Consider the following 20,136-nt stretch of genomic DNA (forward strand, 5'->3'; position numbering starts at 1 on the left):
GACGAGGCGATGCTGAGTCGTTCCCTTTAGGCCACAGTTATCTCAGTATATCTGCTTTCTAATGCTCAACTGTCTTAATTCATCCATATGAGCCTGCGCGCATTTAGTTTCATCCCAATTTGTATTCGAAATGAGCTGAGCCAGAGATGGAGGAAGCTTTAGCTAAATGTTTAATGTTTTTGGGCACTTGGTCGGCTTGGTTCAGTGGTTGAACCAATGGAGAATTAAATTTGGGTCTCTCCCCAAAGACCTTGTCAGATGCCAGCGAAACGAGGCCATCTGTTGAGAGAGAGTGTGTGTGTGTGTGTGTGTGTGTGTGTGTGTGTGTGTGTGTGTGTGTGTGTGTGTGTGTGTGTGTGTGTGTGTGTGTGTGTGTGTGTGTGTGTGTGTGTGTGTGTGTGTGTGTGTGTGTGTGTGTGTGTGTGTGTGTGTGTGTGTTGTGTGTGTGTTAGTGAGGTGGTCGTGCGGCGGACAGACAGTCGTATGCAAATGAGGCCAGTTGTTTCACTAATTACAGCTGTGCTTGAGACTGATCGTTATTACCCTCCTGATTTTGTGCTGGGGGACAGGTCCCTCTTTGAGACAGAGACAGGAAGAGAGAGAGGGAAAGAGAGAGAGAGGTCCTAGAAGTACAACCCAACGTTCAGTCACATCTCAGTCTGTGCCTCCCTCCTCCTCTCTCCTTTCAACGTCAGTAGATTAATTAACACACTCGCACATCCCTCTTACGTTTTATACATTCTATAACATCCACAACCAAGAAAATGACAGCACATCTCTATCTTTATCCTGGATCCATCTGTGGATTTGTCTGAGACACAATTATCCCATAAGTGCGCTTTGAGTTCTGCTTTATGTTGGATAATCTCATAAAGCAGCGCAGTTTATTTTCAACATGACAGCCTCATTTATCTGCAGCCATTATACCGAGCTATCAAACAAAAAGTTGAAAATGTTTTATTGAGGCTTCAACTCTTGTAATGGAAAATGCGGTGACACTGTTTGATTTTTGCGTTTGCGGCCCATTTTATTCCCCCCCGGTATTTAGTACATCAGTTTCCTCTACAGCACAGAGACGTTTACAATGGATTATTTGTCACAGCAGACATTTCAATATGATAAACTCTCCTATCAACAATATACTGATATAGCCTAAAAAAATAAATAAGCATTTTTATTCTCTTTTTTTCGTCCTGATGGTCCATATTTGACTTTTCACTAAACATCCATTTAATATCAAGTGGACGTGATCAAATGCAGTATATCGTCCAGTACAGATATGTAACATTAAATCAGGATATTATGCATTTACTGACTGACCTGATTTACTGGCAGGATTTAGTACGTTTACATTTTCAACAAGGGAAAAGCCACTAAACATCACATGAAAAATAGTAGCATTCTTCTTCTTCTTCTGGATCAAAACATGTCTACAATATCACACTCAGCAGCAATTATGGAAAATAGTTTGCATCATCTTGCATCATCTCGGTTTTAAGGCAATTGAGTTGTTTACGTGCACTCTTTAAACTTTTATACTTTAACTCCATGAGCTACACCTTCTCTCCATGTGCATATTTGCTTTTCATGTACACATTTCACATACAAAAATACTGTAAATAGGACTAACATGCATGCTTTGATTGACTTTTGACATAATCGACACGGTTTTACATTCAACATTGGCTGCTTCTGCCTACATACGGTACATAGATGGACGTAAGTGTGTGTGATGTAACCACGGGGACGACGAATACCAATTCACGTTTTCACTGCTTGGACACCAACATAGTTTGCATCAAGACCAACAACACATATTAATACAGGAGTCCAATCCACAGTGTATTTTGAATATCCAACATTTTTGACCCAAACAGCATGCATGACGTAGACGTTTCTAATTCAATAGAATATTTTTTTTAAATATCAAAAATAGCACTTCTATTTGATGTGCCATGCATCTAATAATAAACTTTAGACAGATTGCACAAATACCCTTGCTGAATTACTTTTTCTTATTGCACAAAGTACTCACAGTATTACAGTACATCACGACCCTTATTCTACCTGTAAGTGCCACAAATACACTTAAATATACGACCACAGTGGTTTGCCTCTCACAGTCCCCACAGTATCTCACTATAAAGCTAAACTGTTTCTATCACACAAACTATTGCTATAAATACAGAACGCATACAGTACATAGAAGCGGACGACACGTGTTTCCTTTATTCCGTTCGCATCTTTGGCTACTTCCATTGTGTCACTATTATGCCACGCGTGCTGATTCCGCTTGGCAAATCATCTGGATAACCAGGATTTCTAAATATATAGTTTGAAAATAATAGTCTGAGATCATTCAGTTTGATCCAGAAGCTCACACAAGTGCGAAATATCAGACATGGCTTTAGTTTCCTAAAGGCAGCAGACCAGTTATCTTGGTCTACTGGGTTAAGTGGGGTCAGCTCTCGACCCTGAAGTCTTTTGATATCCACATAGAGCGGATGAATCTTTTTTGTTTCCCCCTTTTGATAGACATTTTCTATACAGTATATATACACATAAATAGTTACACATGAATTTTAAGGTTTTGCACGTTATTTTGAATGGAACACTCACTATTGCACAACAAAGACTTGGGTGATGTCACCACTTGTGAGTCTAAAGGCTGAATCGGAGGAGTTCTTAGAGGAGCAGCTTGAGTGGGCGTCACCAGTCTACTTCCCTGATTTATGGAGCTTGCCTGCTCCCTGGCCGCCATCGCTTGACTTGGAAGCCGCAGTGGTCATCCTGACGCACAGGTCCCTGATTTCCAGCAGGGCCTCCTTCAGCGCTTGGGCGAAAACGGCCGAGCTCGTCTCGGTGTTCTCGCGGAAACTTGACACACAGAACACAATGTGGTCCGACTGTGGGTTGTAGCAGGCGCCGTAGCCGTTGTTCACCACCGGGCCGTAGCAGCAGAACATATCCACCGTTGTAGGGACCTGGAAGATAAAGAGTGTAAGAGCTTTGTTTGTACAAGTGCTTGAGACAGATTCTTTGTTTTTTTTTGGCCGACGTATCTATACACATCTAAATGTAAAGAAAGATGGCTTCTTACCTGACTGGTTGAAAGGACGAAGCGGTTGCTGGCCAGGTACGTCTCATCAGAGAAGATCTCTGGCATCTCCGCGTTGAGCTCCTTTGCAATCCTCTGAAGCCCGAGGAGATGATTGTCTATGGCCATCCCTGTAATCGCCTGAGAAACAGTTTGGTTACATTTCATTCATTTCACACATAAATTGCGGTTGTCATTGCTAGATTGCTGCGAAGTACTCACCGCGATTGTGTAATCTGTCTGGGCATTGATCGCGTCCCTCAGTCGTTTCATTTTTTCTGAATCCTGTGATAGAAAGAGTGCATTTTTATAGATGCTTTACACCTGCCAGGGCTTCATCTGTTTCTGAATGGGGACACTGGGTTTGCCGGCACCTGTTCCATTTAAGCAGGCGTGATGGACGGCATTATGGGAGTTGCTCGATAATTGGGGCCAAAGTGAGAAAAATGACTCACGGAGAGAGCGGCTCTCTCATCTGTCATGGACTTCACAAAGGCCAGGGCCTCGGACGTGGCAGAGCGGATGTTGTCGACCCGGCCTTCTTGGAAACGCCGAGTGGACGCGCTCTCGTAGGTGGACACGAGCCTTCCGTTGCATCTGAGCGGACAAAAGAAGGTATGAGGCACATTTGTTCTCATCTGTAGGCTTGAAATGTGTAACTTGAAATAGATACAGATTGTAAATATACTCCACTTGTAAAACACGAGCTGTAGGGCGACTTGTATGTATGCGTCCGGACTCATCTTCTGTTTTTTGATGAATTCCTTCCCATAAGTGCTGAACTTGAATACGTCCATGTCAAGATTATTCACCAGCCTGAAGGGGGAAACCGAAATACGTTGTTCTTGTCTTTGGTGGATGTGGTTGTGTGCGTTCGTTTGTGATGGTCCAGTACCTTCTGAGTCTCTCTGTCGATGCCTTTAAGAGTCCCTGGATGTGCTGGTCACACCTCCAGAGCAGCCGCTGCGGCGCCGGGAGCTGTTTGATGGTGGGTGACAGCTTAGAAGGACTTCCTGCTCTGTTCAGACGAACAACATGTACAGTTTGACTTTCGGCAGCAGTAGTTGAAAACAGATACGTTGTTTTAAGACGTTTCAATGTTCCAACTTACGCATATTTCATGAGGTATTCTGAGCACTGCACGAGGACGATTCCCTCGAACGGTGAATGTTCACACACCACTCCGCAAATTCCATCCATTCCTATAACCAACTAAGAGAAGGTGCATTGAATTCAAAGTGTGTTTAGTATAGTTGGGTTCTGTTAACTAATTTTTACTTTAACTTTATTGGCTGCCAAAGTTGAAAGGAGCGTGGCTTATTCTTCAAGTCTAGTCAATAACCAGTTATGATCCATCATCTGGAGATGGAGGGCTACTCGGCCTTGGTGTAGGTATGAATGGCTTCTAGTTACGAGTCTGTTTTTCAGAAATACACACATTTTGTTATACTGTATGTATCAAGCATGGATCTTAACTAGTTCGAACTGCATATTGGAGACATCAAAGGTCTCAGAGGATCTCCAAGATGCACATCCAGTAAGTGTATACTGATACTTAATGCCAAGCTGTCTACTAGCTTTGGTATACTGTTAAAGTTGTTAGCGTGGCCCTACCTGCATCGACTTGTCGTACCATCGGTTCGCCCCATTATTCTCCACACCTCCGCCATGCAGCATCAGCAGGGCCCTGTTGGTGTCGCTGGGCTCCAATCCGCTGGGCTCATCCAAACACACGATACACAGACAGCTCTCCATCAGAGCCAGAGACGCCCGGTTGGTCGGGTCTGGACGTAGGGAGGAGAGTGGCTTGTTGGGTTATTTTTTTTCAGAAAATGGTCAGTGAAGTCTTAAACTTTTGTCTGCAATTTAATCGGAAACCTTTCATCAGCGCGTCTCTGGCTCGTGCCCATTCTGTTCTTCCGTCGGATGTCAGCACACCGAAAGGAGGAAGTCTCTCCTCAGCGTTTTCTGACATTTTCTTTATCTTCTCTAGTTGGGATAAAATCTCCATCTCGTTCAGCTGCTTGCCATTTACGACGACATCCAACATGAAAAACTAGTGAGAAAATAAGATCACAGAAACCATAAATCTGATATCAGCCACCTGAAAAATATGTAGTAGTAATTTGTACAGTATTTGTTTATTGGCATTGACTAAAGATGTGTTTTTGCCGATCGTTCATTTCCTACAATCACTTTAAAGTGACTCAAGGAAGCTCTCAACCAAAGTGGTAAATTCAATCAACGCTAATTGCATTAACTGCCTGTATCTCCATAGAGACGCGCCCTCATGTGCCACAGATTGATAGATCCCAGAGCCATTTCCAGGTGAGCCCCCCTGCAGTGTTGTCTCAGCATTTAGAGGCACAATCCGTGATCCAAAACAGAAGCCCCACGGGAAGAAGTACTCTAGTAGTTCTTTGGTTGTTTGTGTGAATGTACTGCAATTACTAAATTTGCATCCGAAATGACATGACTTAGATAGATCTAAGTAAAGTTATCTATGCTTTCCTCAGTTAGAAATGTGACACGTGTGACTTGTTTCCTTGCAATCTAGCGTCCTGACCTGGTTCTTGCAGGCCACGACGATGTGTTCTGGTTCAGAGGAGGCTGCGTTCATCTTGACCTTCAGCGTGTCAGTCTTCAGCCCTGGGTAGCGGTAGGAGGTGAAGAGGCGGTAGTACTGCTCCATGCACAGAGGAGTCCCGGCTAGCTGGCCCCGGGCAAAATCCATGGGCAGAGCTCGTCTGATGGCCGAAAAGACATCACGACACAAACCCATCAAACTCTTGACGACTCAACATTAGGCTGCGATTCAGATGAATGTAATCAAACGCAAATTTAGGATCAAACCTGTTTTATCAATTAGTTTATATTTTTTTAGATTTAGGGCTTAACAAATGAGTATTTATCAATTTCTATCCCAATCCTACATGTGCATAGCTCGCAATCAGAACCCAGCCTATAGAGTGCAGGTTTAACTGTGGGTACATGGTTATCTATTACATCTCTAAGCAGGATCAACTTACGTATCGATGAGAAGTTTGTACTCCAGCACTCCTCTGACGAGATGAGCAGCAAATCTTAATAAGAGTGAAAGGAATGGAATTAAAATCTAAATTGAGGGGTTTTGCTGTACGAGCCTGAACATGGAACAGTGGACCTGCCAGGGTTCATAACTGGACAAACTCATCTTTCAAAGTACTAACTGTAATCACATTGGAGCAAATTAGTAGGATACAGTGGGTGAGTTGTGTGTGTGCTGTGTGTGTGTGTGTGTTTGTTTGTGCAGATCGAGACAGCGAGTGTGTGTGTGTAGGCGGCGAGGACGAGCAGGGAAAACACAGAGCCCCCGTCAGCTCTTGTGTTGTATGTCATTTGTCTTGGTGTTATTGCGTTCAAGAGCCAGATCGATACAAAGGAGGGGGCCGCGGCGCACCACACCCCTAAATGAGGCCTGACTAGCAGTCTCGGCGGAGAGCTTGGTCCTGTCACTCCCAATCTAATAAGTGGCCGTGTCAGTAGATTACCAGCTGCTCGCGGCGCTCTGGAAATATTCAGTTAGAGCAGCACGAGCTGACAAAAGCTAATGGTGAGTTACAGGGCCGGGCGGACCGGTGTGATGTCTGCTGGATCCACGGCTCATTTAATCACGGGGAGAGTTTCAGCTAAGAGATGATGCCATGCCGCTGATTCTGATCTTAATCTGAGCCGGAAACAACATAAACCTCTCAGCAGATACAGAATTTATGCTGCTGTGCATTTTCCATTGGGTTAGTGACGCTGGTATGGACATGCTCAGTTTTGAAATATTCGGGTATTTTCCTTGTGTGTTTGTGTGTGTGGCTTTTTCTGTGGGTGGGGCTTAAATGGACTAGATATAATGGAATCAGTGGTCTGTTGTCTCTCAGTGTGCACAGCAGTGCTGTGATGAAGGACAGCAGAAGTGCATCAGTGTTTTTGAGATATTTTGACCTTCCTGTGAACATTGTGAGACGTTTCTACACACAAAATGGCAACTGAATGAATTCAAGCTTCCACATGAGGAATCACACAGTTAGCACTTACCTGACGGCATCTGCGGGATCTTTGAACGTCTGCTTAGGAAACACCATGACAGGACTGGAGTTGACCGGAAGAGCCAACCTGTTGTTGAGGTACATATCCTCCAGCCAGTAGTCGTACACCTGAGAGAAACACAAAGAGATGGGATGGATTCTTGCTCTTTATTGAACCTTTTGGACCAAACATATCAGACCTGCGGGTAATGAAGTGAAAAAGCCATTACAGCGTATCGCCACTGGATGAAGAAGCGGTGTGGGTGAGAGCCAAACAGAAAGTGGGAGTGTGATGTATGTCGCAGAGGTGTGTGAATTGTTGTTTGACCCATCGCACGTTCAGGGGAAGAGATTGAAGCTGCAAAGGGACAGAGGCTGAGATAAATCCATGTCACCGTTGTCACCAGGTGTTGCATTTTTGTCAGCTCTTCTGTAAATGGGCGTTGTATCAAATATCTATAAATGGATCTTGTTAGCAACTAACACGGCAGATGAAAGGGTTTACGCCCGATATTACAAAGACAAGTCAAAAAATGAACATCGATTACAAATGTTTACAAAGGTCAACGTCATGAATGGTGTGTGTGTGTGTGTGTGTGTGTGTGTGTGTGTGTGTGTGTGTGTGTGTGTGTGTGTGTGTGTGTGTGTGTGTGTGTGTGTGTGTGTGTGTGTGTGTGTGTGTGTGTGTGTGTGTGGTATTCAGTAATGATGAAGACTGTAATGACCTTCGAGTTTTCCCAAATTAACTCTTACTGGACTGGAAAAATGAATAAAGGAGGAGCGAGTCCCTCCAATGTCATACAGGAAAAAACAAAAGCATCTATTGATCAGGGACAAAAACTAAGGAAGGAAAATTTATAAGCATGGATTTGCTCTTCAGCTCATTTTCCACTCGGTGTGCTTTGGTTACCCAGTTGGCCGTGTTGTCCCTCCTCTCTTCCAACTTCTTCTGGAGAAACTCCCCGACACCTCCGCGAGCCCCAAACTTCTCCACCACCGCCTTTGTCTTCTTGAACTGCTCGTCCTTCACCAGGTGCTGCACACACCTCAGGTACATGTCGAGGGTTTGCTGCAGCGGCGGTACGGGGACCTTTGGCAAGACCTGACATCAGCGAAAACAACAGATTAACACAAATACTCCTGAAAAATGGCAAACGTTCAGCATTCCAGTGTCATTCCTGTATTTAAACCTGTGCTTTCATTAATTAATGAGCTAAAGGGGAAATACCCTCCAGATCTGTTCTTTATTCTTATATTTTTAGAACCAAATTTTAAATATTCATTGTAAATGCTTTAAGGCATGTTTGAGAGTAAACTGCAAAGCCTTGTGGGATCAAAAATGTTCTTGTTTTCAAGGAACAAATATGCATATAGATTATCTTTCTTCTCTGATGTTTGATCATTTGCATATAAACTATTAGTAACCCAAGATCACAGTTAAATAGCTCAATATGTTATCCAGCTCTACTTAAAAAAAAAGAGCCCAATTGTGTGAATATAGTTGTATTTGACCTCAGTGTGAATGCGGTGTGTGTGTGTGTTTTGAATAAAGTGCAGGCAGGGGTGCAGCTTAAGCTTCAACATGGTAAATGACTGGAGAAGTGTGTGAGTGTGTGTGTTATGTGAGCATACTTGGCTGTCTCGCTCTTTGGACGTCTCTCTCTTCAGGATGGGCATGTTTGCGGTTCGGTCCAGGGAAAATATTGTGCGAACCCTGTGGAGTTAGTTTGATGTCTCAGCTCTTGCTGGGTGATGCATGGGCAGACAGTTGAGAAAGAGAAAAAGAAAATTAACTGGAGAATAAATTTGGTCTATTGAGCAATGTAACTATGTATAATATGAAGTAATAATACAGTAAATCACAGCAGATGACGTGTATCTCTTAGTAGCTTCTAGAATCATATTTTTGATTAAAATCCAAATACTTTTATGTGCAAACTGACATAGTTTTTCAAATTTTTGACCTTCAAAACAAATCTGTGCAAAGTTAGAGCTTCTGGAGGCCACAAACATTATTGGAGGTGTAATTTTGCAAGACCGCAAGCTCAATTCTTCTTCTGCTCTAAACTACCGTAGCTTTACTTACTACTTACTACGGCTTTTTACTGATTCATTCGCTCTACATCCTTACAGCAGATAGTAGAGGTTCTGTGTGTGATTCTGATGAATGTACAATGCCATCTGAAACAAGTCAGAGTTGATAACGACATACTGGAGCAACCATTATCTACTGCGCAATACTACTCATATTTAGGCAGTCTCAATCTGACACAGTCTGACATGTTCATCTAACAAAAAGGTGTTCCCCAAGGTTCCACTCTAGGACCACTCTTGTTTAAAATGTTTGTTAATGATCTTCCTTCAGTATTATTAAATATTACTTAACAGAACTAAATCACACACAATGATCTTTGGAACCGGGCTTATTATTAAATCAAATTCAGTTCAGTATCTATGCACTTATGGCTGGACCCAGAACTTACATTCAAGCCACACTTTAATGGTGTTCTGAAAAAAAGTGTATTTTTCCCAATATCCCAATACTCTTCTTCTTTTTTTTTTTTACATCTGAGGCAGAAACTCCCCTCACAACTCATTTGATCTCTGCTACATTATACTGATGTTTCTTTTTTTACATAAGTGCACTGAGAGCCAATCTCCTCCCACTTCATGCAACATGTGACTTGATTTGAGCTTATTGGTTGTCCATATTTTACGCACCATTGTCACATGTTTACACACTATACGCTCCCTTCTGACTGGTATAATTGAGCTACAAATCATGTTTGTTTATCCACCTTTATGTCTAAATGTCTAATTACAATTGCTTTCAACGATCCTCTATTTGTTCTCATGTCTTCTGTTATCCAAAATCATTTTTCAGATCATTCTTACCATTCTCTCTAATATATTTATACCGTACTCTATATATTTTCCCTCGTCTTGTCTTGCCTTGAAAACGAGATGATTCATCTCAAGGAGACTCTTCCTGATAAACTTGAACTTGAAAATGAAACTAAAAGTCCAAGCTTGTTTCAGGTAAAATGTTTAACATTGTACAACTACTAGACATTTACTACCACATTTGTTTTCATAGCTCAATGACAAATGAAGCCTTAATAACACACTAAATAACTTGCAGAGACCTAAAACCAACTTTCTTATAACTCGACACTCCTGTCATGTATATCTTCTATTCTATTCCGTATAGAAAGAAGTCTGCTTACCTGCTCAGTGCCACACAGGAGGTTCGATCACATCGCCTCCCACGTCCACGCCGTGAAATCCCACATTGTCGACTCTCTCCTCCTGTTTTACGCACAGGGCTCCTCCTCGTCGCCTCTCCTCGCCATAAGGTTCATGCGTCTCCACGTTAAAACGCGCATTGGAGTAAAGATGCTGAAGAAGGTGTTTGCGTCCATGCATCTACCCGCCTTCAGGCTACTAAACTCCTCCCATCGAAATCTATTCGTGGATCATGTAATCTGACATCTTGCTTCCACCCTGCCCGCACCCGGTGAGAACTGTCTATAAGAATGCTCACCGGCTTCCGTTCCTGTCCTGAGCTGCTGGACGTGATGACAGTTTCAGAACCGTCACTGTTCCTCTTCTCTCACACTTTGAAGGCCTGATTTCATTAGATACACACAGATGAAAACTATTTTTTGTTAAAAAAAAGCTCTCCTCTCCTATTGGCTATCTTTCCTGAATGAAAAACACTTTTGATCAGATTGATTGCACTTTTGAAGTTGCGTCATGCGCGCTCTGCCTCTCCAAATGGGCTCATGTTTGGAAATCAAGGATAGAATCAATAAATAATCAATTGTGATCATTTCTTATTATTTATTTGCGACACCATTGTATTTTTCACCTTTAGATTATACGGAATATACCAATATCCCAATCTGTGATGCCTATTGTAATACTTTTATCATATATATTTCGTAAAATGTATGTTTGTGTTCCAGTTGCCAAAAACGAATCTTCACTCTTACTCAGATCCAAACAGAGATTTATTAAAACGACAAATATTAAATGAATACACACACATTTATTCATTCGGGAGACTTGATTGGCTACGATTTGACAACAAAATGATTCAACAAAGACGCACGCACGCACGCACGCACACATACACACACATACACACACACATACATATTCACTTTGCAGAGGTCCATGTCTTTTGTAACAATTTACATTGTGCATATATCCACATTATATACAAAAAAAAATTTGTTATGATACATCGGACGACAAAAAATCTCAAATTAGAAAAGAACTCCGGCCTGTAGGGGTTACAAATTACAATTCTTTATATTTCTAAGCAGAATAAAACAAATGAGGCCTTTGTTGTGCAAGTCATCAAAGTTTTTTCAAAGACTAAAAATATAGGTTATTCATGTGAGGGGGTGTGTGCTGCTTATAGTTGGTCCCATATAATCTTGTACACATATTTATCTATTTATACCTTTGTACAATATAGAGTTATAGACACATATTGAACAGTAGCTGATAGATCTCTCACAATACTCCATTTAAAAGTCCATGACAAACGCCACATATAGACACATACAAAATTACGCTCAAAAAAATTACAGAAAAATCAACTTTGGAAAAAACGGATCACACACACACACACGCTTGATTTTGGTGGTTTTTGGGGGTGTTTTTGTGTTTATATTGCACATCAGTTGTAATTACACAGGAGTTTAAATCACTACAGCTTCTTCTATCCTGCTCGGGTCTCTCCGGAGGCGCTCGGAGTTTGTGCGCTCTTTTAAGTGTACTCCGGCCCGGATGACTCCTCTGAGGAACGCTGTGCTTTAAAAGGATCGAAGCCGTTTTCGTCTACCGGTAAACAATTACCCGCCGTGTTATATCCCCTCTTCTTCCCTTTCCTCTCCTCCATCTTGATCGTATCGTACAGCCCCTGCGGAGCCTCTTCTAGCAGGTTATCCCTCTCCGAATGGGACGGTTTCATTTGGCACACGTTGCGCAACAGCAGCAGCGCCGGCGCGTAAAGCACGTTGACGAGGCCCATACCGAGGTTAAGCTGCACGAACCCGAGATTGTGAACGATCTGCCCGGCTACGATGGGACCCATAGCATACGCGACGGAGTAAGAGATATCGGCGATCGCGTAAACGCTGCCGTACACGGAGACGTGACGCACGTCGACCAGGAACGCGAGTGTCGGGAGCAGCGCCGTGTCGACCAGGGCGATGCCGAAACAGATGCCACATAGCGGGAAAATGAGCTGGCCGAAGGTTTTACACGCCGGGACGGTGCAGGAGCTGGCGCCGATGATGACCATCCCCAAAGCCCCGTAGAACCACTGCAAGTGCGGGTGTTTGGAGGCCAGTTTGACGGTGATGTAGACACCCAGCACATGAGGGAAGAACGCCGGGAGCCAAGTGAGTCCCATCTCCCACTGGGTGGAGTGCATGGTGCTCTCCATCCAGTTTGAGATGGTTGGTTCTAGGAAGGCCAAGGGGATGTTACACACCGTGAGCGCCCCGGCTACCACAGCTATATACGGGTCGATCATGAGTCTGTAAATGGGGGTCCCGACCGGCATGTTCTCTCTAGTCCTGTTGGAGAACGGCTTGATGACGGTGAGTAACAGGACACCGTCCGCCAGGCACACGCAGGCGAGCACGATGAAGGGAACTTTTTTACCCGCGAACTCGTACAGGATGCCGCCGAAGGGAGGCGCCACCAGGCTGCCGAACGAGATGAACGCCAGCGCGATGCCGAGCGCCCTGCTCCTCTCCGGCTCCTCCGTGTACTTGTCGGCTATCATCGCGATCCCGGATGTGTCCGCGAAAGCAGATCCGAGACCTTGTAAACTTCTAGCCATGAAGAGAGTCGCGTAGTTCTCCCCGATGGCGAATATACACGTGGACACGAACATGACAGACAGTCCGATTAAAAGCGGGATGTCGTATCCAACTCGGTCTATGAAAGTTCCGGACAGCGGGTTGACTAACAGCTGCAGAATGGCTTTAGATGCGAACAGTACTCCGATCTGCACGTCTAGATTGTTCTTGTTGCTCTTGTCTTGGCTTGTGCTGTTGGCTGAGGTGTTGGGGTGCAGCACTACGTGGACGTGTTCTGACTGCTCGCTCTCCAGATCGGCGAGATAGTCTGGAATAATTGGCACGATCACCATGTACAGCATATTGTCCAGCAGCAGAGCCACGCAGACGATCACTAACATGATCCGTCTCTGCTGGTGTGGATCCTTCATGGCGGTGCCCAGCTGTTTGGTTCTCTGTCCCATCTCGGACAGTTTCACCGCTGCTGATTTGGCGAGTCCGGATGATTCGCCTTCTCTCTCCATTATGTGCTTTCTTTAGGATTCTCGATTTCGTTTTTGGTCAAAATGTGCAGTTGTGCTTCTCCGGTCTTCTCCCAGGTGTTTCCTCTACATGGATGTGCTGGTGCAGGTCGCCCTCGCCTCGCTGGTGCGTAAAGGGAGAGGCGCAGAAGAACTTGGCAGCCTCATCGGTGAAGACGCCTTTCCTCAGCTTCTTCAAACTTGTCCTCGGCTCAGCCACGGCTGATGTTGTCTCATGATTTCCCGAGGAGTGACGTGGTGGAAACGCACCTTGCAGATGTTTCGCCTGCTGATCCTTTTACATGGCAAAAGTTTGTTTGTTTCCAGTTGTTTTTGTTGCTTATTTGTAACACCTGCGACGCTCCGAGTGTCTGATCCCAGTGTTCATGCCTCCCGTCACCTGTGGCACTTTGGCGCTCCGCTCTGAGACCGCGGGAGGCTTCCTGGCCATTGGAGCACATTAACCCGCTGCTTTGGCGATATTTTAGTCCCTTTTTTTGTCTCCCTTTTGTCACTTAGAGCTGTGACGCAATACCAGCTTGCCCCCAAGTGGATCCCTTCTCCGGTTGCGTCCTTTATGTTAATTTCCAACCATGGTAGCAATCACTTCAACCAATAAGAACCAGTGAGCGCCATCACGACCCTTTCACAAGAGCGTGGAAGAAGAAAAAAATCCTTCTTCTCGCTCAGTGTGTGACTCTTTACTGCGGTGTTAAGAAAGAGAGAGCGGCGAGTGAGAGTGTGTGTGTGTTCACACTCATTCACATAAGCAAGAGTAGATCACTGCTGCAGAGAAATACCTGAATTTGTCTTCTTTTCATCTCAGAAAAAACTAACACATTCACATTGTAAGCCGTCTGGAAAGCAAAAGTGCAGAAGATTATCAAACCATTGAAATATAGTTTAAGTTTGGAGTATATATATATATATATATATATATTTTGTGATATTTCCAAAAATAGCGGTTAACCATGTGCACAAAGCAGATCAACTGCAGATCAACTGTGGATTTCAGCACCACGGGCTGTGGACAGCTTCCGCAGATACAGGAGCTTTTTCACGCTTCAGTTTCTGCATTTATACCTTTTACTTTTTCAAAAATGTAGTTAATGATAAGATACATCTATAATAATATAATTGCTTTACTTAATAAATGTATTGGAAGGACCGCTGGTTGCTGCTCAGCCTGATGTCCTGCGCTGAAGCTCCTGACTAGCACACTGCTGGAAACGTTTAAGAACCCTTTTTGATTTTAGCAAAAGGCATGAGCGACACCTTGTGGTGGTATTATATACAACTGGGGAAAAACATTGTCTGGCCTGTAAACGCCCAGTGAAGAACACAACCACAACCAAACACTTATGATTTATTGTATTTTGTGTTATAAGGGAAACACTTTTTGTTATTACAATTTAGATTCTCCATTCATTTGTTTATTATATGATGTCCGTTTTGTCTTAATATAATGTAATCATTTGAAAGACATGTTACCTTATTTTACAGCAGAGGGCGACAAAGACTTGCAAATATTATCAAAGTCCTTCTACTACTTCTATTCCTACCAATACAACTACTATTGCAAAAAATAGTAAATTATTATTAGCATTATTAGAAGTTAAGCAAATTTCCTTAAATGCAATAAACAAAACTTACCAATATTGTTGTCAATATATACATATATACACCTACATATATATTGACAACAATATTGATATGTATATATATCAATATATGCATATCAATGTATATCAATAATGTTGTCAATATGTCCCTGCTGTCAGAATGGGCAGGTCAACACTTACGTGAAAATTAAAATGATCTGAAGAATTAGACCCTGCTGAGTCAAGGTATGGGTTAGTGATGCATATATTATGTAACCCAGATTAGACTTCGGCACTAATCCTTTAAAATGATTACAAGATTCCAAGAAACCCACAATTGACATTTGACTTTCTTGACACACTTCTTGAATATAATCAAAATATAGGCTATGATGGGGATCATGAAAGAGATTACATCACGTAGTTATAATGTAAACCAAAACCAATCTTGGCCTTTGTGTTGTTTCACACGTCTCCTTATTAGTCGTGTGATTTCACCTGTGGACTGTGGCGTTTAATGTTTCATTTGGGACAACTCTGTTTTCACACCTTTGACCTCCTTGTCTAAGAATGACTAGATAAAGACATTATTTAAAGTAAACACCCAATATTCAGTGTTGATCATTGACCCACTAGTCTATTGTTGTTTATTAGAACCGTGTTTACCTCTGCTGGGCAGTCACTCACATCAGTGTACATTAGTCTCTCATGTTATTTTGTCATTCTCACAGATTTACTTTTCCCTCAACATTGCAACAGCTGAGATCACACATTAAAATGGGTGTGAGGTGAATTGAATGGTAATCCGCTTTAATATGAATTCCGCCTTGTGTTGAAATCTAATCCATCTGAACATAATAGGATTTATTATTCACTCTAATGCACTATGGGAACTTAAAGGGTTAATGTGTATTTTTTTGGATCACATAAATTTGAGGTGTATTCGCAAACACGATTGACATTCAAGAGAGTCAGTAAATATTTGTCATTTATACTTGGATTCAAGCTGACATTTGAGTTCACTTTGACTTCTTTCATTTATGAATTGAGTTGAGGAGAAAACACCAACATTAACTCTTTTTCTTTTCAAGTTGATTCATGCTGTTTTGGAAATTCAAAAGAGAACACCACGTTTGGTGAAAATGCGACTAATTACATCTCTTGTGGCTGTGAACACATGTGCGGTGGCTCTGCTGGATGAAAAGGTTTTAGCCCACAGGGATGACAGATGTATGCCAACATCTGTCTGTGATGATTTAACACATGTCTGATTACAGTGAACAGAACGTAACTCAAGCACTCAGCACAAACAGAGAGAAGACTCATGACCGCATGATAAGGATTCCTGCTCTTTTCCTGTCCAGCTGTGGCCATTATAGCGTCTTATGTTTACAATTGTAATTGAATTAGATCACGAGTCAACACACACAACATGCTTGTTATGAGTGTAGGAATCAGTTAGTGAGACACTTGGACCACTGGGACACTCTCAAGCTAGACACTCAGGGCATCACCACGCTCATGATCATAGAGATAAATACAGTTCAGGGAAAACTATTTGTGTCCCTCCCCTCCCAAGCAGCAAATGAGCAGATCATTACAGTAACGCAGCTCAGCTGACAGCTGATGTTCTCAGCAGTGGTTAAATGCAGCTAGTCGTCTACCTTGCTGTAGTAGTGCACAGCACTACTGGACAGCACTACATTACATTACATTACATTATGATCATTTGGCAGACACTTTTATCCAAAGCGACTTACATTATATATTACCACCCTTCGCAGAGGGGGGAGCAATTGAGGGTTCGGTGCCTTGTTTATGGGCACCTCAGCACTGGGCTCGAGCCGGCAACCCTTCGGTTCCCAAGCGGAAGCTCTACCCACTGAGCTACTGCCTCCCAGTAGAGTCTGTCCAGTTGTGCCAGACACTCATGCATCTGATTCATGACTTCATGAGAGTCTGGCACAAGTGCTGCTGCAGGCCCTTGTAGGCAGTAGACTCTTCTGAGACTCTTTAGATTCTACTGCCTAAAAGAACCTGCCGTGCACTACAACAGCAGACCACCAGTGCCACCAGAGCACTGCTGTGCTGCGTTACCGTGACAGCCTGCTCATTTGCTGTTGGGGAGGGGAGTGACACAAAGACTTTGAGGACTGTTTAGTGAAATGGATTTATCTGTGTGACCATAAGTCAGAGTGGCTATGCCCTGAGTGACTACCCGATCTCAGACATCAGCAGAGGTTGTGTAGGGTATTTCATGCCCTATGCAGCCATGTGCTATGGCAGCTCAGCTGATGTTCTCGGCAGGGCTGTATGGTACACCGTGTTTGCTGTTGGGGGACCAACTAGGTATTGAACAAGTTGGACTCCAAAGCTATTGGCGGCCATCTGGGCAGACACCCAGTTGGATACTGTGGCTGACATATTTGGCAGTCAATTGACATGAATCTATAAGCAACGTAGCTCTGATCATTGTATGCTAACAACGACTGTAACACATAGCCTGTGTCTGGAAAGGTGTATGTTTACTCACAGAACCAACATTGTACTGACAACTTGGCTACGCCAGCGTACTGGGTATCCAACAGGTCATCTACCATAGCCAACCACCTGTAGCCAGTAGCCCTGCTGAGAACATCAGCTGAGCTGCCATGGCTGCATAGTGCATAAAGTGCTCTACACAAACTAGCCATTGGCTGAGATGGGGAAGTCCCTCAGGGCAGAACCACTCTGACTTATGGTCACACAGATGGATCCATTCCAGTGAACAGTCCTCAAAGTCTTTGTGTCACTCCCCTCCCCAACAGCAAACGAGCAGACTGTCACAGTAACACAGCTCAGCAGTGCTCTGGTGGCACTGGTGGTCTGCTGTAGCAGCAGTGCACAGCAGGCCCTTGTAGGTAGAAGATTCCAAAGAGTCTCTAAAAAGTCTACTGCCTACAAGGGCCTGCTGTAGCTGTGCCAGACTCTCCAGAATGAATCAGAAGCATGTGTGTCTGACACAACTGCAGCAGGCCCTTGCAGACAGTAGACTTTTTTAGAGACGCTTTGGAAACTCCTGCTACAAAGATTTGCTGTGCACTAGCACGGCATGATAGATTACTGACTGCATTAGACCAGCAACCACCACGTCACTGCTCTGAGAACATCAGCTGAGCTGCATTACTGAAACGATCTGCTCGTTTGCTGCTGAGGAGGGGAGAGACACAAAGACTTTTTGGTCTATGTGACCATGAGCCAGAGTGGCACAGCCCTGAGAAACCACCTCGTCTCAGACAGGCCATTTGCCATGCCAGGTCAGATGATGTTGTCAGCAGAGCCATGGGAGTAGGGTTATACAACTGTCCACGTCGCTTCAGTAGTGTTTGCCTGAGCACTACCATCATTCAAGTCAGGTATAATGGGGTTGCAGCATGCTAGAATATTGAAGCTTCAATATGTCACCCACATTGCCAATCTCAAATAATTGAAGCTTAGACTTTTTGCAGACCTAATGCCATAGCCAACCTATACAGCCCTGCTAAGGACATCATCTAAACTGGCATGGTACATGTACTGTTTGAGATGGGCAAGTCACTCAAGGCTGTGCCCCTCTGGCTCATGATCTTATAGACGACTCCAGTTCAGGGAAAACTATTTGTGTCCCTCCCCTCCCAAGCAGCAAATGAGCAGGTCGTTACAGTAACGCAGCTCAGCTGACAGCTGATGTTCTCAGCAGTGCTGTGGTTTAATGCAGCTAGTCGTCTACCTTGCTGTAGTAGTGCGCAGCAGGCCCCTGTAGGCAGTAGAGTCTGTCCAGTTGTGCCAGACACTCATGCATCTGATTCATGACTTCATGAGAGTCAGAGCCATGCCAGGTCAGATGATGTTGTCAGCGGAGCTATGGGAGCAGGGTAGTGCGACTGGCCACGTCCCTTCAGTAGTATTTGCCTGAGCACTGCCAACATTCAAGTCAGGTCGAAAGATTTGGTCCATGGTTAACATTTTGGGAAATCGGACCAAAAATGTAATTTTCCCCAAACACAAGAAAATGATCCTTGTGTCATGCAGATGCTGCGTTTGCAAATTTTAGAGCTCTAGCCCTTAAATTGACCAAGATATGGGCTTTTTAAAAAAGAAGGATTTGGTCCATTTTTTTTTGTTTTTTGTGAGTGCCGCTCCGAATCAAAGAGACAAAAGCAGACTGAGAGTGTGTTAGGTGGTGGCGCACTCGACTAAGCACAGGTTTGGGAATCTGGCACACACTCCGGTTCAGGTTGGCTACCGACATCGGTTCCCCAACTCGCTTGGTTCGACTGGCTCAGCCCCCACAGGGGGGCAGACATAGAGGTGCGACATGCAGCGCACTCCCCCCCGACCTCGGTCCCCCAACTCGCTTCGTTCGACTGGCTCAGCCCCCCTAGGGCAGACATAGAGGTGCGACATGCAACGCGCTGCTCCCCGAAGTGGGGCAGACACAGGGCATCCTCGTGCCCTGTAGACGCTCTGTTTTTCAATTTCAGAGCGCTAGCTCTTACATTCGCCAAGATATGGGCTTTTTAAAAAACAAGGAGAGGAGGTACACACAGACTTAAAGCTGATTGAAAGAGTACAAGTAATAGGTTTTATTGGTATTAATTTATCATTAGTTTTTATGTGTTAGTATTACATAATTTAATATTCCCCTCTCCCTTTGTACCAAGTTTGTGTCGTGAAACTACTCCTGGCTCAGTTCGCACTTGGCTCATAGCGTCGAGTTGTCTTTTATTGAGGCTTTAGTTCCCCCTTGTGGCCATTCTGTAAACCGCAAACAACAGACAAAGAATGATGTGCTGTCAATTTTAAGGCAGATCATCTTTCAGATTTTCAACATCTGCTTCACCTAATTTGAACCTTAAAATGCCACGCTCACATGCTGGTGCACCGCCTGTACACAGTGTTTCAAAATGAAAACGTGGTTCAAAATGAAAAAAGAGATATTCAGTTAAGACCATTTGTAATAAACGCTATATTTAAAGTCTTGCTTTTCACGTTTGCAATCCTATGAAGGTAACTTTT

At 43.8% G+C, this 20,136-nt stretch overlaps 2 protein-coding genes across 2 annotated transcripts; both read right to left on the bottom strand.

Moving 5' to 3' along the window:
* Window positions 1–2,717: 2,717 nt before the first annotated feature.
* On the bottom strand, window positions 2,718–8,832 carry chatb (choline O-acetyltransferase b). The gene is made up of 14 exons (XM_076143545.1): window positions 8,788–8,832; window positions 8,066–8,257; window positions 7,166–7,284; window positions 6,127–6,180; window positions 5,664–5,844; window positions 4,976–5,153; window positions 4,712–4,881; window positions 4,209–4,309; window positions 3,993–4,115; window positions 3,791–3,913; window positions 3,553–3,694; window positions 3,320–3,382; window positions 3,101–3,238; window positions 2,718–2,984 (listed from the first exon to the last, which is right to left on the bottom strand). The coding sequence occupies exons 1-14, from the start codon at window positions 8,830–8,832 to the stop codon at window positions 2,718–2,720; spliced, it is 1,896 nt and encodes a 631-aa protein (XP_075999660.1).
* Window positions 8,833–11,935: 3,103 nt separating this feature from the next.
* slc18a3b (solute carrier family 18 member 3b) lies at window positions 11,936–13,501 on the bottom strand. The gene has a single exon (XM_076143503.1). It carries the CDS (start codon window positions 13,499–13,501, stop codon window positions 11,936–11,938), a length of 1,566 nt encoding a protein of 521 aa, XP_075999618.1.
* Between the last annotated feature and the right edge of the window lie 6,635 nt (window positions 13,502–20,136).

The sequence above is a fragment of the Genypterus blacodes genome, unplaced genomic scaffold (genome assembly GCF_046128005.1).
Source record: "Genypterus blacodes isolate CSIRO-AG114 ecotype Tasmania unplaced genomic scaffold, CSIRO-AGI_Gbla_v1 ptg000026l_1, whole genome shotgun sequence".
Classification (NCBI taxonomy): Eukaryota; Metazoa; Chordata; class Actinopteri; order Ophidiiformes; family Ophidiidae; genus Genypterus; species Genypterus blacodes.